At 40.3% G+C, this 25240-nt stretch overlaps 1 protein-coding gene across 13 annotated transcripts in view; it reads right to left on the reverse strand.

The window, feature by feature from the left end:
- The window catches only part of KLHL32 (kelch like family member 32), a 245785-nt gene that overhangs the window by 71359 nt on the left and 149186 nt on the right, over nucleotides 1–25240 (reverse strand). For 7 of the 13 annotated variants that reach the window (XR_014312142.1, XM_082731897.1, XM_082731893.1 and 4 more), the window contains one exon: nucleotides 23127–23342. The exons of 2 other annotated variants lie outside the window; for them this stretch is intronic. Coding sequence is in view for 7 of the 11 variants with exons in the window: in XM_082731897.1 (XP_082588023.1) it covers nucleotides 23127–23342 (216 nt within the window). In the remaining 4 variants the exon portion in view is untranslated. Of the gene's footprint in view, nucleotides 1–23126; nucleotides 23343–25240 lie in introns of those variants that run through there. 4 more of the 13 variants (XM_082731900.1, XM_082731899.1, XM_082731896.1 and 1 more) reach the window with 2 other exon arrangements.

Consider the following 25240-nt stretch of genomic DNA (forward strand, 5'->3'; position numbering starts at 1 on the left):
CTTCAATTCATCCCATTCTCCGATCCTCGATAAAAACAGTGGCTGCACATAGTAGGGTATTAATATTTGTTGCATAAAGGGAAAATTATTTCCAACCATTCTTGGGCTATTTCCCCTTTCCTCTTGAATAAACAGTATTAATTCCTTTGTATATTTATCTCCGTATCCCAGGTTTCTATTTCCTATCATCTCATCTTTGTGGCTTTTCTATAAAGTCCTTATAAACTCTCAGCATGTCACCCGGCATCACGGAGCACACGGATCCTCTGTATAGAAGACCCTTGCTTTACTCTTTCACATGGTTGGTGTCAACCACATCTACTTCAGATTCTGGGCAATGCAATGAATATCATAAAATACTAGGGCAAGAGAAAACTTTATAGAGTTTATGTATTTCAAGCATCTCAATTTTACAGACGAAAATCAAATCTAGACCAATTATCTCTCTTACCTCAAATCACGCAAGTGATTAGTAGAAAAGCTGGAACTAAAACCCCAGTTTTTCCGGCTCTTAAGTATAGAGAACAAAAGGAGGGAGTCGAGGGGAGGAAGGCTGGGAAGATGGATTAAATCGGTGATGGGGACTGCGGAGGGCACTAGTTATGAGTACCAGGTGTTGTATGTAAGTGATGACTCACGAAATTCTACACAGGAAGTAATATTACACTGTATGTTAACTCACTGAAATTTAAATAAAAACTTGAAACTCTAAGTAAATAAACAAATAAAAATAAACAAATACATAAAAATTAAAGCTGAAAAAAACAGTTTTTAAATTTTATAATGTGTTTTTCCATTGTAGCACATCATGGTTATTTTTCCAACAGTAATTATTTTAAGACAGAATTCAGGCAAATGTAATTAAGACCAAACATAACTTCTATATACTCTAAATTAGAAAAATAAAGTCTGCTTTTAAAATACATTTTCCTTGAAGACAGGGGGACAATATTTTGCAATAAACTTCATTTATGGATTGCTTCAACATAAAAACCATATATTTTATTTAATGCTTCTCAAAAATGCTTTTAATGCTCTTAAAGAGTGTATGATTAAAGAACAAGTATTTAGGGTAAAAGGCATCCTTTGAGTCTTGAATTATTGTTGTACGTTTTAAGGGAATATGTATTTTATTCTAGGTCGTTCTTTGTTAACTAAAGCTGGCTCAAAAATACATAGAAAAGATAATCCCTTCCCTTTAGTTTTCTCAATGTATCCCAAGTGATATCATTCCATGGAGTAGAATATATGACATAGATATAATCCTGAATATAATAGTGTATGATCCAAAATTCTAGAAATTTTGCTCCAATTCAATTAAAATACAGAATTCACTCATGTATTTCAGAAATATATCAGTTATATGAACAAACCGTACATTCCTAATATTGCAAATCCTGAAGTTGTGATCCAAATTCCTTTATTGCTCACGCTCAGACAGAAGCTGCTATTTCAAAATCTAAAATTCCTAATCCTTTGAAAGCAGCAGCTGTTCTTGAAGTCTAACTCTGCCTGTATACGTATGCCCATATGTATGTGTACTACCCAACATGACCCCCAAGTCGTGTCAGAACAATAGGAAATCTTACACTCACAGATTTCCTGGAAAATACATAAATTCTAAAGTCATCCCAAATCCAAGAACACACACCAATGCAGTCTTCCATACCAGTACCTTTATGTCTTGCAAATGCATATAAAAGTGCCCTTTACAGAGGCAGTTCTTATCAGATGAGAGATCAAATCTTTTTAATCAACACTAACAAAAGATAAAACCCCTACCCACATTGTCCAAAGGCAATAGTATTTCTTTGTCTTGATTCACAAATATTTTTTTTCCGCTAAAAAGGGATGTTCTTATCACAGCACTTACCAGTCAGAGCTAAGGAAGGAAGGGCTGATATTTTTGCCCACAGCTTTACTCTGCCCTCTTGACCAGGGGCAGCTGTGATTATTCTCCTATTTAAAACTTTGGTGCAGACAACTTGGCTGAAGGGGCAAACTGAGCCTCCCCATTTGCAGGAGCCCACGCTGTGAAGGCACAAGCATCTCTATCGTTGCCAGTCCTGTCATCCCACTGAGATGAGCCAGGGCCCCCTCTCCCCTCAGTGCCCGAGAGGCTGCAGAAATTCCATGCTTTGCAAATTCCGAAAGGGACAAAGGAAGGGCACAGGAGCAAGTCAACAATCAACTGACATTCCTGAACCTCCGCCAGAGAGCGGGCAGGTTCAAGAGTGCTTGGCCAACAGGGGTGGGAAGCCATGGAACCGTCTTTTAATACACTGAGTGACAGTGCAAGGACAGCGTTTTCTAAGTGGAGTACGGAACAAGCTCTCCATCACAGGGACAGTGCACTGACTACTGTACTTGACATTAAATACACTCTGTTCTACATTATTTTATGGATGTGTACCACCTTAAGACCTACTAAACATAAACATCAAACTTGAGCAAGATACCCTTTAAATATTACATACAACTTCTTTAGATCATAGGTGTGGACAGTTTCCCTGGTCTGGGTGAGCAGGTGTTGAGACTTAGCATGTTACACTACACAGAAGCTCACTTCATTAACATGAGTAATGTCAAGTCCAAATAGTGACATATTAAACCAGAATAATGACTGCCAGAGAGAAGAAAGTTCATGTTAATAAATAAATGCACCAAATTTTGTGGCCATATTCTCTTCTTTGAGACCAAATGAAAAACTTCTGTTCAAAAAGACAACATTCCCATAAAATCCTAAAGCACCAGCAACTAGGGACACGGGACCAGGACATTTTTCTCTACCAGAACAATGAAAATGTTACCATGGGGGAATATTAAAAATTATAACAGTGCTCACTCGAGTGCTATAATTAAAACTGTGTCAACATTTTGCTTGTAAAACAGATTTTTCAAGGGAGGTTGCACATTAACCATTATTGCTGACTACAGACATATAAGACACAGAGGCTATTTTTTCCTCTAAGAAATATATTTCAATAGAATCAAATCTGATGAGGCCCCAGATTCATATATTGTCAGAAAAAAGGCCTGACATATTTTAAAAAGGATATTCAGCTTAGTAGATATGATAACAACACATATTCCTTCATTGTTCATTTAAAACTTTATGAAGTTGGAGACTAACAAATGCTCTTATTTTCATCTTCAGCATAAAACGTGTGCCTGCTAATACTCTGGTTTCTCTTCAAATAGTATAAATCTTTTGCCTTTTACTAGAGATTACCATAAAGAGGAAGAGTTATGAGGGTTTTTTTTAGGGTTTTTAAAAATATATATGATGTCTACAGCTTACTCTCGAATGGCTCAGAAAAAGCTCTTGCGCTCTCTCTCTCCCTCATCCCTCCCTCTCTCTTCCTCCTCTATCTTTCTCTCTTGCTATGTACACACACACACAGACAGAGACAGAGAGAGATACAGAGACAGAGAACACATGATAAAGCAAATGAGGTAGTTTGTTTAAGAAATCAGCAAATCATATGGGGGTTCTTTGTACTATTCTTATTCTTGCAAATTTTAAGTTTGAAATTATTTGGAAAATTTTAAAAATGGAAAAAAAAACAGGAAAAAACTGCACCTGATAATCATCTTTATATATACTTTTACAAAATACATACCACAGAGCATCAGAAGCAAAAGCTCTTGAGACCAAGGGTGCCTCCTTCCCCAACACATAGGATGGAAGGAATCACAACAAAGTTGAGGCCTGCCACACTTAAGTGCCAAGTATTTAGGACAGCAAATAAAAAGGAACCTGAGATGTCCTTTGGTTCAATCTTATAACACCAAGAGGATTTGTCACCAGAACATTTTAAGGATTGTATATCAAAATGAAGAGAAAATAAACAGAGGAAATGAGATAAATGAAATAAAAAGAGGAAATGAGACGAAGTTAGGATACTGTGATGTCCTTTCCACCTGTGAGAACTGGCCACCAGTTTGGGATGATCTTTGAAAAAATAATAGAAAGAATCGTATGAGTATGACTGACATTGGACCATTCATTTGGCTTCTCATTGGGAAAATAAGTGAGTTGATGAGAGTCTCTTCTACCTGAAGGATATATGTCACTTACAGACCCATCAAAAGTAGTATTTTAAAACAGAATCCTCCAAACTTCCTATAGGTGGGAGAGGCAACCACATTAATCACTAGGTCTAGATTACAAGTGCCAGCTTTCCACAGCACACATAGTTTTTATAAATATCTTTTTAGAAAAACAAAATGATTTTGGGGGGCTATCATTCTATATTCCCCAAATATATGCATGAGTGTGTGCACATGAAAGTGTGTATGTACCTAAGACCACATGCATACAACCGGGTTATACCATGGACTTTTTCTCCCTGGAAACAGCTTTGTTCAGAGCATATTATCTCACCTAATGGTTACCATCATGTGTAAAAATAAAATAATCTCGAAGAACACACATTTCAAATTTGTAAGACAACTGCTTAAAGGTACTATATATTTAAAATCTCAGAATGATGGGTGCCTGGTGAAAGGTCTGCCTTTGGCTCAGCTCATGATCCCAGGGTCCTGGGATCGAGTCCTACATCGGGCTCCCTGCTTAGCTGGGAGTCTGCTTCTCCCTCTCCCTCTGTCTCTTCTCCCACTATGCTCCCTCCCTCTTTTAAATAAGTAAAATCTTTAAAGATAAACAAGATTTTATATGTCAGTGCAAATATTTTGCAACACTAGTCACATATAATTTTACCTGAGGACTGTCTCCCCCCTCCCATATCTAGGGGGTAAATATAGATGGGGAACATATCCTACAGGGCAATAAAGACAGCCAGCGTCACCAGTACCAATGATGCTGCAGGGAAAAATGGAACCTACTCTTGGTCTCCTTATATGTTAGCAAAATACAGAAACAATTCGAAATCACTTCTTCTTGCCCTCCAGTGATCTGATACAGGTCTCTAAGACAAAAAAAAACACTCATTTCCCTCATCATTGATGGCATTGGAGTGTTTACTTGGTGCTGGACTGATAAGAAAATAAGTAAAATCTTAGTATCTACATATTTATATGTGAGGTCCTTCTGAATATCAAAGCGACTTTACATGTGGTCAGTCTTATATTGTTAGAACAGCACAGGAAAATGAAGGAAGGCCAACTTGGTAAACAGAATAAAACCCTGCTACATCCCATCGACAACAGGGAGTGGGGTGACCCTCCACGGGTCACAACATTGTGTATTATTTCCCAACTACTATATGCAATGAGGATGGATTATGAGGGTGAACGCTGAAATGGCCAGGAAAACGTGATGCTTTCTTCTACCACTGATTGGAATGTGCCCATAGAGGTAAATGGGATACAGTAGAATGGGAGGTTGGACTGGATGTCTAAGACCTATTTCTGCAACTTAACTTATTTGGGCCTTTATGAAAAACACTAGTATACTGAGCTTCAGCTTCAGCATCGGTAAAACAAGGATGTTGTTAGTTACATCACACGGGTCTCCACAGGACTCAGGGAGATAACATGACAGTGTTACTACAATATTAGGCCATATACAGAATTAATATGATGGCAAGGTGCCACCAAAAGATGGAACTAATCCTCAATTCAATTATCCTTTTCAATTCATGATAAAGGCAGCCCATTCAGACTATTTTTATAGAACACCATATTGCACGATACTGGTATAAATTTCAAGAAATCGCTGTAATTGATAAGAAATTTGCTACACAGTATTAAATACCTCACAGGGTGTAAAGTGAAAATAAAAGCATGACAGATAATCTGTTGCAGATGATGAACAGAAATGGGCTCGGTAATTCTCACTCAGTAATTTAAGGCCTGTGGCTTTGTTCAATCCCAAGTCAGAGAAGAATGAATGCATGGAAGGAAGGAAAAAAGAAAAGAAGGAAGAAAGGAAGGAAAAGAAAAGTGAGATGCAGACATAAACCTAGTTTTTCTGCATAAAACTCAGTGTATATTCACTTTCTTCAGGTGCCTTGAATCTCTCATTAAAAATACTTGAATTCATGTCCGTTAAGTCCCCTCAAATCTCAACTCAGTTCACTCGGTAGCAAGGAAAAATATATATATATATACACACACATACATATATATATTATATATATACACACACATACATATATATATTATATATATATATATAGAAACTAAGCCATCAGGCTTGAGACAACTGAAATAATGATTGAGCTGATTACTTTTCTTTTTGTCTTGTTGCTCTGGGGCAAATGATATAACCATGAATCTTTTCTTTTAGTATTTTTTTTATTCATCCATTTCTCAATCTCTTGTTGAATGCCCATTATGCGCAAAGAACTTACTTAATTAGTGAAAAGGAAGATTCTAATCAGTTCACATACATACATTCTAATTTGCCATTCACTTCCAAGCTCTATTAATACGATAAAACTCCAGGCTTACTCTTGACCTCAAGTATCTTAACATATCCCTAAAAATATACACACAGAATACTGGAATTAGAGGAAGAAAAATCCTGCAAATTTGGAATCCTGGAAATTCTTCTATTGTAGCCTGATTTTCGGACACATGCAAAAACCCTCTTTTAATGTTGCCATTTCCTTCAAGAGTGTTTTAAATATTGCTGGTACATGCATATAAGTTTTATGGTTTTAAAAAAGCTCTTTAATTTGTAAACATGCCCTGGAGCATCCTGAGAGCATCAAGCCTTTGAATATTTCCTTATGAACCGATTCAATAATAATGAAGCAATAGCAGGTTCACTGGCACACAAACTCCCCGCCCGAAATTAAAACTGTAATGACCAAAAGGACCTCACAGACTCAAGCAGCTGCCCCAAGTCACCAATACAGAGACAGTCAAATCCCACAGACAAAAGTTACTATGATGGATTTAGATGTCCCCAAAGTATCTAAGCTTGCATTTAAGGTTTTAACGTTGGCAGCCTCCAAATAAAAAGAACATTATCCTCAATGGTCACTTTCAACAGTAATCTAGAGCTACAGAGCGCAGTGATTGCAGTCGGGAGTCCCCTAACTGAAGTGTATGACTAAACATGGTTGGGGGCCAGGCTCTGCTATCAAGGGAATGAAGCGGACGTGCCAGGACTGGGAACCCAGAGCCTATATTCTCAGTGAGCTGCCCAGAATACACATAAACGTGACTTTCACCACTGCCCACCTTCGCTAGGGGAATTTCAGCTTGGCTACTGACGTTTAAACAGAATATTTCACACTGCGGTCTTTAACAACTAGGATAAAATGAGGGCTGTGGCAACAGTGAATCTTCTATTCACCCCTTGCAACAACACTGAGTATAATACACAAGTAATATTTTTGTCAAAGAAGATATGTTCTCCAGCACAATTAGCCTCTGTTCTTTGGCCAGTTGAAGTAGCTTAGACAACCAAGCCATAATAGTCATGTAAGGAAGACAGATGTGTGGAAAAACAGGCTCAATAAGGGAGAATCAGTGGCATGACAGTCTCAGAGGACTTGGGGGCAATAAAGGGAATGCAGTGGATTAGGGAAGGAGGATAAGGGAGTAGCCATTCCAGAGGCCACCCTGGGAGAAGACTCTGTTTCAGCTCTAACGCCTGGCACCTGACAGGAAACCTGTAAGTGTTTGCTGAGCAAGAAATGGTGGGAACTGAGAGACTACAACTGGGAGAAATCACAGATCTGAGACATTTTTATTATGTTTGAAGGAATAAGGAGTTTGAAGAACAAGGGGAACTTTGAAGGTGGAGTTAGAAGAATTGAAGAGGAGAGAGAAACTCATGCAATGCCCTGACCCAGCCCCAGGAGCAGAAGAAATGTTAGCACAGGTCAGGAGATGGAACGTGAGGCACTCTACAGGACCTTCTCAGGGGGTATCATGGCTGAGGGATACGATGTTGGTGCACAGAGCCAACGTGAGAGCACAGCGGTGCGGGTGTGGTGGAGGGCTCATGAGGACACAGGAAAAGCAGTCTATCTGGGACATTAGTTTTCCACCATTAGATATAAGGTACAACAGATGAGGGAACATAGGAACCCAGTCAGGCTTAACCCCACAAAAAAACCTTGAAATAATGAGCTATACACTTCCTTTAAGAAGAAACAGTCTTTGGGTAAGTCCCCTGAATTTGCAAACATAGTGACTCTACAAAATAAAACCATTCGTTGTCCCAGAGGCCATAAATTAATATCAAAACTGAACCTCATCCTACTTTTTTAAATACCAGAAACTATTGACTGATTTGACATTTCTCCCCAATTACCTTTTAACTTCTCATTACTTCAGCAAAACAAGACATAACTAATTGATAATTTTACTAAGCATCCCTGAGGGCTATTCTGTCTGTGCTGTCCATAGAGCTAAACAAAACTAATCACTCATGGTCCAGTCTGGCAAAAAAATCTGATGAGACCGTGTGTGTGTGTGTGTGTGTGTGTGTGTGTGTGTATTCCCAATCCTATTCTCATTCCTTTTTAAATAAACATTTTAAATAGCACTGTTGCTTAAATAAGGACTGTATTAAGATCGTAACTGAATTCAATGACTTAATTCATTTTCGGAGCCTCTTCAGGTGAGACTGAGTTATCACTTAATGGCTCTCTTTACCATTCAAAAATGAACAGCTTAAAAAACAAAACAAAACAAAACAAAAAACACAACCCCCCCCCCACACACAAGAAATAAATAATTTGAAACAGAATCCTTGAAGTGAAATTGTAATCATTATGATGCTGTCACCTTAACATCTATAGACTTAATTGTTTTACAATTGACTTGACATGAGAGAAAAATGTCCAAGGCTGGGTAGAAATACGCTGCTGAGCATTCACTGGGGGGAAGGACACTGAAGACAGCCCAAACGCAAAAGCAGAACAATGAGGCTCGCTCTCAGGTGTCTGATCCAGGAGACCGGTGTTTGCAGCTGGGAGACAGCAATAACGGTTTATATTTCTTCTTTTCCTCTATTGTCCTTTTTAAAAGGTACGCTGCAAAGCGGAGTGGAGTGAGCCACATACTGTAAACACCAGCATTAAGAGGTGGCCGCCTAGGCTTCCGACCACAAGATACGGTGCTCAACGGACTCAAACTGATTGTTGCAACTTCTAATAACCTCCTCAGTACCACAGACATATTTCTGTCTCCCTGCCTCTCCCTCTCCCCCACGCACCCCAAGAAGGGGGCGAAAGGAGGACGACGCTGTGCCTGGAAACAGGAAGGCAATGCGTGGTTGGGAGTCCCGGGCTGGCTGGTTAGTATCAGAACCAGAGCAGAGCCTCCGCGTGAGCTGCTGCATTAGCAAACCAGCCCCAGCACCCCTGTCGCTCACACTTCCCCACTGCACAATCGGGATGGAAACATTTGCTCTATTGGAAGGCAGTGATAAGGATGGATTTTTAAAGTTTCCATTTTTAAGTGAAAATGAAAGAAAAATGCTCTTCTAGATGTGTTTTGCCTTTGAGCTCCATTTGAAAAAAAGAAAAAAAAAAAAAGGCAGAGAAAGCTGCTGTGAAGGTCACCGAGTGAAAGAACTTCCTCAGGGCACAGAATAAATTAAATCCCAAGGAAAAAATAAAATGTGATTTCCAGAGTGTGAGGCACAAACTCCAAATGACAATGATTGACAGCCAAACTATATCCGTGCAATATCCAAGACTGCACGTTCTCATTTACCTCAGTGTAGCCAGCAAGCGCCCATTAAACATCCGTCTGATGCCCAAATTAACCTTCTTGGCAAACTGAAAGAGGCACAAACTATCATAATCAACCTTTCATTATCACAGCAGCCTCTAGTTAAAGGGTCAGAATAATTGTGCCATCAGAGCCTTGATTGTTTTCAATCAACAGACGGCTGGAGTGACAGCTCGGTGATGGAGGGGTCTGATGAAACCGCACCAGGCCTAATCAGAGCAGATGAAAGGAAGGCATGATTGGTGCAAATGAACAGTCGTGCCTCTCCTTTTCATTTACAATCTGAAATTACTCTTAAATTTGTGGGGTTTTTTTTTCCTCCCTTATGAGCACCACTGAAAGAATGTTTGACTTATTATGAGTTCTGACAGTGCAGAGTTATAAAACACAGGTAGGGTTATCAGCTGAGGCTTTAAGTGGGTATTCAGCATAATTCTAACAAATTCACTCTTGAAAAGCACAAAATGACTAAAAAGGCTCCCAATGACCTAACCTCTCAGCGCTGTTTGATTAACGGACCCATTTATTCCGCTGGCATTCTAAATGATGAGAAGATAAAACCGAGGGCAGAAATACCCTGGAAATGTTTTCTCTCGACCCTCTGCTCCTTGGCTTCGGTACCAGTTCCTCTGCCCCAGATCCTTCCTGGCCTCGAAGAACACGTTAAAGGCTCAAAAGCACTCACCCATCAGAGGATATGCGTCAAATAGGGGTTGTTGTTGGCTGAGGACATGAAGCTATGCTGGGAACCACAAGAGTAGGAAAGAGACCGGAACACACCTAATGTTCATATCCAAAAGAACATCTGGGAAAAAGGAATATGAAATTCTGTGACAGGCTAGGCTGAACTTGCCCTAAAGGGATCTGGAGAAAACTGAAACAATGTAAAACTGTATTTACATAGTGGTTATTATTTTTTTTAAGATTTTATTTATTTATTAGAGAGAGAGAAGATGGGCAGGGGGGGAAGGGCAGTGGAACAGGGAGGAGCAGACTCCCCACTGAACAGGGAGCCTGACCTGGGGCTCTATCTCAGGACCCTGACACCATGACCTGAGCCAAAGGCAGATGCTCAACGGACTGAACCACTCAGGCACCTCCCCCCCCCCCCCCCCCCCCCCGCCGCCCAAGCAGCAGTTACTGTTAACAAACTACAGACATTAACATCCTTAAAAAATTTAGTGAGGAATGAAATACACACTTGGAGTGGCAAAAGTAAGCTTTTAACTTCTATTTTTTTTTTTTTTTTGCCTTGAATCTTGAGATCAGCCAGCCACTTGTGAGAGTATTAGGATTCAAGACAGTACTGCAACACAAAGGAAAGGCTTTTAGCGGCAAAGATGAATATGCATCTAGCTTCTGTCCAAGTGTCTCCCAGTGAGTGTGTGTACGGCATGAACCCCACCTGCGCGTGTGGAAGAGACGGGGATGGGGCGGCTGCTGGCTCAAGATACAGGGTAGTTTTTAACCTCTCCACTCAAAATTTTTACATAAAACTTAATGCCATTTTATTTGTTGGATTGTGAGTTGAAATAATGACTGAGGGGCACCTGGGTGGCTCAGTGGGTTAAAACCTCTGCCTTCAGCTCAGGTCATGATCCCAGGGTCCTGGGATCGAGCCCCACATCGGGCTCTCTGCTCAGTGGGGAACCTGCTTCCCTTCCTCTCTCTCTGCCGGCCTCTCTGCCTACCTGTCACCTCTCTCTGCCTGCCTTTCTACCTACTTGTGATCTCTGTCTGTCAAATACATAAATAAAAATTTAAAAAAAAAAAGAAGAAGAAGAAACAATGGCTGATTAACAGTTATTAAACACAGCCCCAAATTTTCCATGCAATATTTAGCAAAATCTGTTCCCTCATATCTAGACATCTTTTATGAGTCCACGGGTCACCACAGATGTACACAGACTGTGCAAAATTCCCATAGTTCTACATACGTGAAATATACTTCAAGCAGGATGTTGCTGACTGTCCTATGACTTTCTTTCTGCAGCACCTCAAAGTTTGTTTTGATTGTTATTTAAGAGACAAATTGCAGAGAAGCTATCTGGCGAAGGGCTCCCTCACAAGTATCTTTCAAGGGCCCATACTCTCCGGGGGCCACTTTACTTCCGCTGTGCACATGGTATCTCCAGCAAGCTGCCCAGTGACAGACACTCCATCATCACCTCATGGATAGTCCTTCTCCCGGTGTGGTATTGGCTCTTTTATTTTTATTTTTTTTAAGATTTTATTTATTATTTGAGAGAGAGAGAGACAAAGACAGAGACAGTGAGAGGGAGAGAACACAAGTCGGGTGAGGAGCAGAGGGAGAAGCAGACCTCTGCTGAGCAGAGAGCCTGACCTGGGGCTTGATCCCAGGACTCCAGGATCATGACCCGAGCAAAAGGCTGATGCTTCACTGACTGAGCCACCCAGGCACCCCATGGTATTGGCTTTTTAAGGCATGACTTCCTTTGCTCAGAAGACAGTCTGTGTGTTGACCAAAGAGGAGTGACTTCAGGATACTGACCTCATAAGGAATTTGAAACAGGATTTCCCAGATAGCTCACAGAGCTTGAAGATGAAATCCAAGCCAACCTGGGTAAGTGCCTATTCTAACCCCCCAAACCCAAGAAGTGTGGAACTGATTGTGGAACTGATTGTTCTCACGTATGTGGCCTAAATCTTGCAAGAAATGAGGAAGGCAGAAAGATTGTTCTTCTTTGGCAAATCTGATAAATCAACCCCTTTGTTTATTATTTAATTGGGTTTCACTCCAAACAGTGAATAGTCCCAGAAGTGGGCAGAATACGAGACCGCTCACAGTCCTCCACCAAGTCCAATGTCATCCTCACAGCCAAAGAGAGGGATGCCTAAATTGTGTTTGCCTCTTAACGAAGTGCTGTCCTTTCTGGATGGAGAGGTTCAGTTTTACTTTCAGCTGTGAGTAATTTCCCATTGTGATTGGCTGACTTATAGTCAATTTAGTATAATTAATGCCGAATTACATTGTAACTCACATAGAATTACAAATTAAAAGCTATATTAAGAGCAAATGAATTAATCAAAATTAATGATATTATGCTCACTTGTTTTAAAGTGTTAATAAGATAGGTCCTTCTAAAACGTTTAAACTTCAGAGCACCATTCATCACTCCTTCAATTACCTGATTTCCTTGTGTGGTCAGAGGAGGTAGCATGTGGGCATTTCTCATCAACAAGAACACACACACAAAGATGTGTGCACGCCACCTCTAGCTTGCAGGGCTCCTTTTGGCTTCTATCCTTGAAGCATAAGTAATGTCTATGTCATTTATTGACACTGATATGTAATATTCCCTCTAGACAAAGGGAAGCAAGGTCCAGATTTTTAAAATATTTTTTAAATTAACATATAATATATTATTTGCCTCAGGGAAACAGGTCTTTGAACCATCAGTCTTACAGCACTGACCGTAGCACATACTCTCCCCAATGTCCACCACGCAGCCATCCTATCTCTCCTACCCCCTCCACTACCGAACCCTCAGTTTGCTTCTTAAGAGTCTCTTACAGTTTGACTCCTTCCCCTATCCCATCTTGTTTCATTTTTCCCTCCCTTCCCCCCACGACACTGCCTCTCAAATTCCTCATATCAGGGAGATCATATGATAATTATCTTTCTCTGATTGACTTATTTCACTTCACATAATACCCTCTAGTTCCATCCACATCATTGCAAATGGCAGGATTTCATTTTTTGATGGCTGTATAGTATTCCATTATATATAATTACTACATCTTTATCCATTCATCTGTTGTAGACACCTAGGTTCTTTTATAGTTTGGCTGTTGTAATGTCCAGAATTTTTGATATCTATCTCTAGAATTCATAAAGAATTTTCTTTTCCTAAGAGGATTTTTCTTCTTGGTTATGTTTTGTCAGAACGTCAAAGTCTGTTTCCATTCCTCCAATGTACCACCCCAAGTCACTAAGTGGTGATCAGACCAGGGAGTAAAACCTCAACCCAGAGAATGTATGGCTCTGTAGCGTGGGCACAAAAGAAGTCTGAGAATTATCTTTATGAACGCTGCTGATGACTGTTATCTATTCTAGAAAGGACACCCTTCTCCTCTGGATGTGCCAAGTTGAGGTGTTCTTTATTTTTACTTGAAGCTAAAGTTCTGGAGGCAGGAGCAGGAGAAGCAGTGGGTAGGAATATCAGTATTCAACAATCAATGTCAAGGCATCTACATCTCTTTCGAATATAAATAATTTTGGAGCCTCTGAGCCACTCCATGGTTAATTTTAGATCTTATCCCTTAGAATGCCCAGAATGGGAAATCTCTATGGTTTCCGAAGCCTCTAGATATTCAACTGGCCCAATAAGGAATCCCATAGAAATAATCTGGGATGCAGGATATGGGTCAAAGACTCCTTTCTTCTGGAAAGAGACTAACATTTATCAAGTCCAATAAAAATTAACTTTTCTCTCCTTTTCTCTTAAGCCTCATATTTAAGTCATCACCCAACTGTCAATTTCTGCTACTTAAATTTCTAAGTTTTCAACGTGTTGTTCATAAAATAAAAATATCATGATTACTCATTTCCATTCATTCCATCCAATTTCCAACAGCCTGCAGACTTCCCACCACAGTCTGTACGGCTGCAGCAAAAATAATGGTGCTCCAGGTTCTCTTTCAAACCGATTTAAATCCCTTGATGGGATTTTAAAGTGATCCTCCCTTATGGGACTTCTCTTCGTGCTTCCTACTTCATCACCTGTGCCTTGAAGGAATGCAAGGGGGCTCCCTGACTCAGCCACAATTCTCCAGTCACTTCTCTTCATCAAACCACCTAGAGCCCCAATTTTCCAGGCTCTGATAAAGAAACACCCTTGGCTACAATTTCTCTTACTGCTTTTATCGGAGTCCTGTTTGCGACTTTCCACAAAGCCGTTCAACAGGTGAAGATGAAAACTGGTAATTTACTAGGAAATGTATACTGCTAGATTACTCATTATAGATAAATAGAACCTCTTCAACGTATGAAAAGACAAGTCAGGTGCTTTGAGTTTCTGTTTTCTTAGGGATCTGATATATTTCAAGAGCATACAGTGCAACCTCCGTTGAACATACACTGTGAAGTGAGTCAATCCCTTGCCCTCTGTGAGCTTTAGTTTCCTGACTTGTTAAAATTTGGGTAATATTTGCTTTCTCAACATTAACAGGCTGAAGACAGACTCAAATGAAATTATGTATGGAAAAATGTTTTTAAAATATGAAGCTTTCTGGGATTGTAAAGAATAGTTATTGTTGCTATTATTAATGAACTTCTGTGCCTAGCCTCAGGGTTTCTACCTCATATATAGCTTAGAGTTGGGTTTTATTTTTAAATCCCTGATAACCCAGGTAGCAGCAAATATTACTGCAGGCCACCAATGCAGAAGTAATATTCTCCAGCCACCTTTTTCCTTCGCACAGCAGCAACAACAAAGTATCAGTGTGGAAACAACATGAATCACAGTGAAAATTAGAAGCGGAGAACATAAATATGTCATATCTCATAAATCACCTTGTTGTTCTGTTGTGCTCATTTAAAAAAAAAAAAAAAAAAGGACAAAAACCCCCGATTACCTCATGAGAACAGCAGCGCACAAATACAAGTTAGGTCTCCTGTAATTTCTGATAATCACTGCCCCTCACAGCTACTTGACAACACACAGCTCTAGTGCTGAGGATTAGCTGAAGCAAAGTCCCTCTGAAATGAAAGTGTCAGGCATCTTGCAAAGGCGCACGGCCCAGGCAGAGAACGGCAAGGCCACCAGTCAAGCTCCTCTGGAATGTGTCCTCCTGGGGAATTAGCTGCCTGTACCTCAGGACAAATGACTAAATACACCTCCGGAAGCTTGGAGCACCCAGCCCTGAACTAGCAGTTCTGCTCAGTGTCCAGCTGGGGGCCCTTGGAAGATAAAACCTCCTCAGGGCACAGCACTATTTGGGATTCGAAGGAGCCACGGTTTGTTCTCCTCCCTAAGACCTGTAAGAAGGAAGCGGAGAGCTCCCTGATTGGAGGAAGCTGAGAGACAACGTGGGGAGTTTTGGGGGGTAGGAAAGGAATCAATGAAACAAGATGGGATCAGAGGGGGACAAACCATGAGAGACTTTTAATCTCACAAAACAAACTGAGGGTTCCTGGGGGAGGGGTGTAGGAAGAGGGTGGTTGGATTGTGGACACTGGGGAAAGTATGTGCTATGGTGAGTTCTGTGAAGTGCAAACCTGGCGATTCACAGGCCTGTACCCCTGGGGCTAATAATACATTATATGTTAATAAAAAAATAAACGAATTAAAAAAAAAGAATATACTGCAATTGAAGAAGAAGAAGAAGGAGGAGAAGAAGAAGAAGGAGAAGAAGAAGGAGAAGGAGAAGAAGGAGAAGGAGAAGAAGAAGAAGAAGAAGAAGAAGAAGGAAAGGGAGATATCCTCCTTCCATTTGGAGTGAAGACCATATGTAGCAGGGAGGGAGTGCCAGATGTTTCAGGAAGAAAATCGAGAAATGGTACACATCTAATTAGGTTAAGGAAAGGGAAGTAAAAAAATAAAGTGGGATACCATGAAGATACCCAGAAAGTACCTATCTGAAAAAAAAAGTAATGCCTCATGAGTATATGACATTGAATTGAGGAAGGGTGGGAATATAAGGAAAGATTATAGTCTCGTCTGGGGATAAGTGTTTTCAGGCCGCAGCATTATTCCAGTTCTAGTTACCAATGAGAATGCTACTCACAGAATTTTCTGATTAAATGACCGCCCACCCACCAGACATTAAATGACCAGATACCCACTCAGTCTGATCTCTTCGAGGTCTGCACTGCACAACCCTAACTGATAGAGGTTTGCAAAGCAGTTTAGCATGTAGGGACAATGAACAAGAATTAACAATGAAGAAAAGAGTGAGGAAAAGGGAAAGGGATGCTACGTCGTGTTGAAATGCCCAAACAAAAGCATTTCATTTTCCATTGTACCCAGATCATGTCAACAAGCCCCAAATTAGCACATTATTCGGCACAGGTCTGTCCCCAACTGGGAAGGAATCAAGCATGGTAGGAAAGAGTAGCCGGTGGGAAGCTTCACATCAGACTGTAAGATTCATGAAAGCAGGGCCACGTCAGTCCTTTCCACTCGGACCGCCCAAACCCACTACATAGCAGGCAAAAGTAGGACTCAGTAGCCCACGACCGGGCGGGGCAGACACTCAACAGTATTTGAAATAAATGTAGGGAGGAAGGAGGTGCGTGCCACAGAGTCAGAACCAACAACACAGCACAGACATGGGGGAGGCAGGCTTGGCCACTATCCTTTCACTCTCTGGGAACCACAACAGAAAACATGAATGGTCCAGCCCTTGCAAAATTCTTTTAAAATAACAGGAGGGATGCCTGGGTGGCTCAGTTGGTGAAGCGTCTGCCCGTGACTCAGGTCACGATCCCAGGGTCGTGGAATCGAGCCCCACATCGGGCTCCCTGCTCAGCCGGGAGTCTGCTCCTCCCTATGCCTCTTCCCCTCCCCCAGCTTGTGTTCTCACTCACTCTCTCTCTGACAAATAAATAAATAAAATCTTAAAAAAAAAAAAAAATAAGGGGCACCTGGGTGGCTCAGAGGGTTAAAGCCTCTGCCTTCGGCTCAGGTCATGGTCTCAGGGTCCTGGGATCAAGCCCCTCGTCGGGTTCTCTGCTCAGCAGGGAGCCTACTTCCCCCTCTCTCTCTCTGCCTGCCTCTCTGCCTACTTGTGATCTCTCTCTCTCTCTCTCTCTCTCTGTCAAATAAATAAATAAATAAATAAATATATATATATATGTATATATATATATAAAATTAGCCACAGAGTTAATTTGATACACCTCTGTGTCCATCACTCCCAAGTTCTTTTGAGTTTCCGCTCTGAATTTAGAAGCTATGGACCAAAGCAGGAAGGGCCCAAGATTAGAAGACATGAATTTGATCTCTAGCCTTGTTACGTCTGTTTTTTCCATTTGCACCCCAGGACAACAAAGCAATGATAAACGCAGAAGCATTCTTGAAATTGTGATATGATATTCAAATACGAAGTATTACGGCAGTACTGTTTTAACACAGAGTGCTGTTCAAAGTCCTTGTTTCTCCCTGGCCAGAAGTACGTCTGGGTCAATTTATAAAGTAAGAGATAAAAGATGAAAGCTGTGTATATCACTAGTGTGTCTACTTTCTAACCAGAAAGGGATAGTCGCTTTTTGTTTGGGCTCACCTTCTGGGATTCCTTCTAAATCAAACTGTAAGTGGGTGGTTTTGTGGTATAGATAAAAGCCTGGAAGGGGCTTGTCAAAAACACACGGCATCTGAGGTTGTTGAGTACTCTAAACAATGTGTGGCTCGCGTCTCTAGAGATATAAAGTAAATGTGTTACTAACAATATGACTTGTGGAACCAAATTTCCAACAAAAATATAAGGAAACATGCAGTTCTAAAAAGCCAAACTCAGGGGCGGCGCCTGGGTGGCTCAGTCACGTAAGCAGCCGACTCTTAATCTCAGCTCAGGTCTCGATCTCAGGGTCATGAGTTCGAGCTTGTGTTGGGCTCCGTGCTGGGTATGGAGCCTACTTCAAAAATAAATAAATAAAAATTTAAAGAAATAAGATAAAAGGCCAAATTCATTTTGTCTACCAATTCCTAGAATAAACACAGCCCAGGAATAGTAGGATGTATTCTTATCCATTCGATACATTTTAATATTCAACACATTTTAATATGAAAACTCCACATTATTGTTTTTATTTATTATTTATAGAGAGCAAGAGACCAAGGCCGTATTCAGTGCAAACATACAGGCACAACCTCTGCCTCTGGGGGCACACAGTCAAAGACAAATGTAAACATGAATACCCCCAACCCCAAATCAGGGGACTCATTCCTCTTACCATTCTAAAGTCGAACATGACCTGGGTAAAAGAGACTGTCCCTGCTGAGATCTGATCCTATTTAACATCAGTGATGTGATCACTGAATTGTTTGGTTAAAATACAAAAGGAGGGGCCATCAACCCTAGGCTAATAATGACAGAAAGCATTGATGTATATATCATTCTTATAGTAAGTCCTCCTCACTGAAAACAGCATCAGTAAATAAATTAATAAATTGAGGAAAAAACAAAGTTCTCCACATTCAGAGATAAAACTAAACTAAATCTCTCTAACCCAATAGTAGAATATTTCTGGAAAGCTTTTTACCCCAGGATCTAGATTCTAACACCATACATAGTACATAATAGGGGCTCAAGAAACCGTCACTTTTATTTCCACCTACTATCTTTATCCATTTTAAAATATCCTTCTTGTTTCAGAGATGAAATAATAATCCAGAGAACTGAACTCATGGTTTAAAATCAGGGGCACCTAGGTGGCTCAGTCAGTTAAGTGTCTGAATTTTGATTTCAGCTCAGGTCATGATCTCAGGGTTGTGAGACAAAGTTCTGTGTTGGGCTCTGCACTCAGCATGGAGTTCTGCTTGAGTTTCTCTCTTCCTCTCCTTCTGCTATTCCCCCTATTTTTTCTTTTCTCTTTCTAAAAATAAATAAATGAATGGGTAAATAAATAAATATATTTTTTTAAAAAATCATAAGGTTTCTTCCTATTTGGGGTGAAGCATGGGAGAGGAAAACCAAGTTAACAAACATATACTTGGCCTTCCACACTCCAGCATGGTTTGGGGCATTTCCTAGGTGCTCACAAATGGTGATGGATGGAGAACCACATCTTCTCCGTGTGCTAACAAATGTTAAGAATTTACATCATACTTGGTCTTTTTCCACTCCCATGAAAAGTGATCTCTGAGCCTTCATTCTGGTAAAAGAGAATCCAGGGTAGAAGAGGCAGAGAATGCATTTTCTTTAGGAAAAAACTGGATTAGCCAGAACTTCCTATGAAAATGAAAACAGACCCTATAGAGGGGAGTGGTATGGAATGGTTTCATTTTTCACTCAAGTTTTACAGCAGGACCCCAGCTCAGAAGTCTGAAACTCTATGTTGAATCTAACAGGAAAAATTTAACAAGACCTTACTGAAACCAAAGTCCTATGTTAGAGCTAAGACCCGAAAGCCAAATAAAACTGGTGGAGATTTGCCAGGTCACGAATGTATGTGACCTCATGCTCATGTTTCCTCTCCAACTGATTTGCTCATTTTTAGTCTCCTGTTTCTTTGAGCCCCATAACAAATTTGGTGTCTTTCATCTGGAACCTAGAAATCACTGGCCTTGAAACATCAGACTAAATCGTTAAGCTGAATTCAACTGAATTTTTTTAAAAAGCATTTTTCTGAGGGGACTTCAGTGCCCTTATACATTAACGTGTGTATACAGCGCAAGTCTCTATGTTACCCTATGAATGTAAAGAGAAGTTACCTAACAGGCCAAGTAGTTTCAGGCCAAGGAAGGGAGGAAAAAACCGTTTATGGGGATGAAGAAGCCCTCTGTGAGAAAAGAGACTTAAAGTTCAAAAGGTCAGATGGGGGAAGAAAAAAAAAAGAACAGATATAAGGCGTAATCTTGGGGGATTCCACACAGACTGGTTACCACAGCCTGCAGCACATTTTATCAGGAAAGGAAGTGGAAAAGGGACAGCAGGAGAAAGACAGACAGAGTTTGTTCCGTGAGAATAATTGGAAGGTTCTTATGACATCTTCAGAGACAGACTGCGTGAAATCTGGTAAATAATGAAAATGAGACCTTTTACCAAAAGAAAGGGGAGGTCCCAGATTATATTATCAATTGACAGTGGAAGAAGCATATGTGTAAAACATGTGCGCACGTGTGTGTGTGCGGGTGCGTGTGCATGTGTTTACTGGGCTCTCGCCTTAAGTTACTAGTTGCACATATTAATCAAAGAGCACTACCGCTCCATCCGCTTCTCTATTACCTGTCCTACTTTGTGTCAATTTCCTTTCTCCTCTCCCACCCCTTGCTTCACTGTTCTTCTTTAAGACATGGGATGGGGATTTGTCAAAGTCAATGAGCACTTTATTACAGTGAGAACGTTCCGTAATGAACAATTCAGCGATTTAATGAGATTCTGTAGATCTGTCTCCAGCCTGTCCATCAAGATTCACTCCTATAAAGCACCCTGACACTAATCCTCTGGCATACCCAATCTTCACCCTGGGCTGAATATTAGATTCTTCCATGGTATATTGCATTACTAGTATAACCTCAGCAAAAATGATGAACTTAACTATACTTGAGGCAATATAGCTGGTCTGATTTAATTTTTCGCTATTGGGTTGAGTATGAGGGAATTACTTATTTACTAAGATAAAGCAAAAACAGTTTCTTATTGCCTGCTGAATGCCTAAATTGATCATATTTATGGGAGTCTTGTAATTCTTTCTTGAGGACCAAGTACAAAAAAGATATTGCCTGCAGCAGAAAGCAGTTTTTAAAATTCTACATGATAATTTTAGTAACCTTTAGAGAGGCAATTATGATAACTCTTAACTGGACAGTATGGAATTTTTTTTTTTTTTTGGTTACTCAGACATCTGCACATTACATCTCTGGTAGTTCCTTCAACCATGCCACAAAAAGAGATAGAAGCCACAAGGATGACTGGCTCAGATCTCAATTCGGTTAGAAATAATTAAATGTGGAACTCATTCCAAGTCTTTCTTTTTCCCTTTGGGAAGTGAAGAAAAATTTGGCAATCTCCCATTTTGAATTGACCAGAAAATGTTGATGATTTGCATTTATAGGGGAGAACCACGGGTAACTAAAATTCATACCAAAAACTCATCCTGGGGCACCTGGGTGGCTCAGTGGGTGAAGCCTCTACCTTCGGCTCAGGTCACGATCTCAGGATCCTGGAATTAAGACCGGCATTGGGCTCTCTGCTCAGTAGGGAGCCAGCAGCTTCCCTGCTTCCCCTTCTCTCTCTGCCTGCTGCTCTGCCTACCTGTGATCTCTCTCTCTCTCTCTGTCAAATAAATAAATATAATCTTCAAAAAAAAAAAAAAAACCCAACTCATCCTTACCAATTTTTGAGCTCTGCCTGAATAAACATTATCAGAAATACCTAAGAAACAGAATAAAAGTATGGCTTATTCTTTTTCCTTACATTGTCTTTGTCAAGACAGCATGGAATCCTGGAGAGATGAGGGCAGGTGTCTGCAGACATGATCTGTAGGCTAGCTCTGCTCTGTAACCCTCAGGAAGGCACGGAAACCCCATTTTGCTCATCTGAAACACGGAGTGATAACGACTGTCCTTCAAGCCCACTGTGACAATTAGTCAATAAGAAGAGTCCGGGTCCTGGAAGGCCCTCACAGCACCATAGCTCCTATCCTCAGTGGGGGAGCAACAGTAAAGAAGGAAGTTGTTGATTAATGTAATACAAAGAGAGAAATAAGGGAGAGAAAGACACCAGGAAAACTATCGGTGAGTAGAGTCAGGTGCTGGATAATTAACAGCTACCTCTGCCTGTCCTGGCCAGAGTTAGAGTACTCTCCCTATGTCCCTTGCTAAAATACCAGGAATTTAGTGTCCAATCAGCTAACAGATAGATGACTTTGTATTTTCTCTTGTCTTCCATATATAAATAGCATGAACATGTATATAAAAAAGTATATAAACAAAATGTATATTTTATTTGTTTTTCTCTCATGTATTCCGTCTATAAATAAATTGATCCTGAAATCTTGAAGGTATAACAAGATGGCGAGCCAGTGTTCAGAGAGGGAGGTGGGCGAGGTAAAACGAAAGGGGTAAGATGGGCTTTGTTTCCCAAAGACACCATGTGGATTGTTCAAGTAAAGGCAGTGGGGATGAGCAGAAAAGGATTTAAACGGAATAATCAACTCGAAAACACAAAACATCCTCCATCCCCTAGACAAGGATGTTTGGAAAGAACGCTACGTCAGGAGAAAGGCAGGGTTTAGGAAAATAGCAATGAATGCAGAATGAACTAAAGGGGGAGATTTTTCCACTGCAGTGCAAGAAGAGCTTCATTTCATTTAAGGTCCCAGCTGCTCTCAGCTGCTACAAAAAAATGGTTCTGAATTGTTTACAGGAAAGCCCAAAATCTACTCTGTTTCCATTGGTCTTAAATACGCATATATGGCGCTTAACAATCCGATCTTCTCATATTCGGTTTAAGAAACTATCTTTACTAGGAGAAAAGAAATTCTTGACTCTTTCTGATGTAAACCCCCCACTCCTCCTTAGGTTTTTGGGAAGCCCCAGCGAGCGACTGAGAAACCACACCTCTGACAGCTAGAGTTAAGCCGAGCAGGGGCTGAGACCTCCGAGCCCTGAGAGCTGGTGTTCTCCAATCACTTGCCCACCAAGGGAGCATGACTTCTGCCTTTGACCCAGAGGAGAACCGAACCAGACAAAATTATCATTGTTCCTCAGCTGTTCAACTTTTAACCATTCCGTGCCTTTTCCCTGCCAAAAGAAGACCCACACAGAGCGCCTTACCTGCCAGATCTGCGCTTCACTCAGGGAGGTCAGGCGGTCGCTCTTCAGAACCTCCTGGAGCAGACAATAAGGAAGCATTAGAACGTCTTCTGGGCGACTCTTCAGGAGCTCAGAGAGATGTTTCACTAAGAAATCGATCACTGCCTTCTCCAGCAAAGTGAGGTTAAAGAGGTCAGCAAGTCTGTACAGATCCAAGTAATTAAAGCTATTTAATTCCTGGGTGCCAAAAAAATAAAAATGGGGGGAAAAAAAGATCTCTTAGAAATTAATCCAAGAAAGAGCAGGCAAGAAATTCAGACTGATTCATTAAGGTTTTATGACAGGAGTGGGGGAAATAGGACTCCACTGATAATGTAAAAAAAAAAAAAAAAAAAAAAAAAAAAAAAATCCTATAACTATGACTTTGGCAGAGAACTGCATGTTCTAGAATTCATCATTTCTCCTTACTTTGTCCCTCTTAAAACTCATATATTTAAAGACATCTTTTTTTTTAAGAGTTTTAAATTTATTTTTATTTATTTTGAGGGAGGAAAAGAGAGCATGAGAGCACATGTGGGGGGAGGGGGAGAGGGAGGTAGAGAAGCAGACTCCCCACTGTGCAAGGAGCCCCATGCTGAACTTGATCCCAGAACTCTAGGATCATGACCTGAGCCGAAGGCAGACGCTTAACCAACTGAGCCACCCAGGTGCCCTAAAGACATCTTAATAAAGGGGTTGAAAGGAGTTTCTGGCTTCACTGACTAAAATGTTACTTTGCAAAAGACATTTTACCAATGAAGAAAATTGATTTTTTTACCCTTTCTGTATTTCACAGCTCTCAAGCGAGAAGTTTGTTCAACCACAGAGAATGTGCGTGCAGGTAAAGTAAGAGTTGTGATTCGATGACACAAACTACAGAAATCAGATAGACCCCTCTTTTTCCAAAACTTCAAATGAAGTATGTCTTCGAGTAAAAAGAACCCATCCTGACTTAATGAAATTAAAACACAGATTTTTTACACATAAGGTCTCAGGAAATGAAGGAATCTCTCAGAAAAGATTCCTGTCTGGAATAATTCTATATTGAACCTACTTAAGATGAACAATTTATAATTATTCTTTATTTTTTGTTAGCCTCAAATGTTCAGACAACCAATGACAATACTTCCTTCTTATTCAAGGAGTTCCTGTAGCAATGCTCATTTTGGGAGGATTTTCCCTGTCCCTACCACTTCTCAAGTTCATAGCTATGGCTCTAAAATAATGCCTCCTGAGAGCCATGACTCCCATGGAAACTTTCTTTAACTCTGCGAGAATCATAGTGGGCACACAGACTTGATGATAGCAAACTTATTTCAAGTAGAATAAATGTCCTGTTTTCCCCCATTTTTAACTTGAAAATTTGAATATGTGAGCAGTATTTTCCACCAGCTTAAGGAATGCAGAATACCATCAGATAGCTATTTCATTCCACTGAGCTATTTAAGTAATTTTCAACACATTTCCCCTTTTCAAGTCATCCAGGAATATTAAGAACACTTTCTAAAATATTTATATTCTATTTGAGTGTTTTTGTTACCAGAATATTTGTAAGTTTAAAGGACTGCGTTCTAAATCTGTGTCCAGCATGGTAGCCCCTAGCCTCAAGCGGCTCCTGAGCACTTAAAATATGGCTTGTCTGATTTGAGAGGTACTCCAAGTGTTAAAGTACCCCAAAAGCCAGGAAGAAGAGAAACAGAATGTAATATATCTCATTAATAATTTTATATTGATTATATGTTAAAATTATATTCTTCTGGATACAGTAGATTAACTGTGTCATTATAATTAATTTCCCCTGTTTCTTTCTACTTTTTTTTTAATGCAACTACTAAAAAAAATTTAGAATGACGTATGTGGCTCCCATTGTGTTTCTATAGGACAGTGCTGTTCTCCAGAATAAAATGTTAATAAAGAAATTGTAAAAACAGCTCTTTGAGTAACAGCTGCACCATCATCATGGCTACCTGATTTTTTTTTTTAACTTTAGATTCCATTTCTTAGGAGGGGAGATGACACTTTAATTATATTCTAACAGGAGTCAAGCCAGATGACTTCAGGAATCAGCATAAGATTCTGGCTCCTCATAGCTCTAT

This window comes from Mustela nivalis (assembly GCF_964662115.1).
Source record: "Mustela nivalis genome assembly, chromosome: 5".
NCBI classification, from domain to species: Eukaryota; Metazoa; Chordata; class Mammalia; order Carnivora; family Mustelidae; genus Mustela; species Mustela nivalis.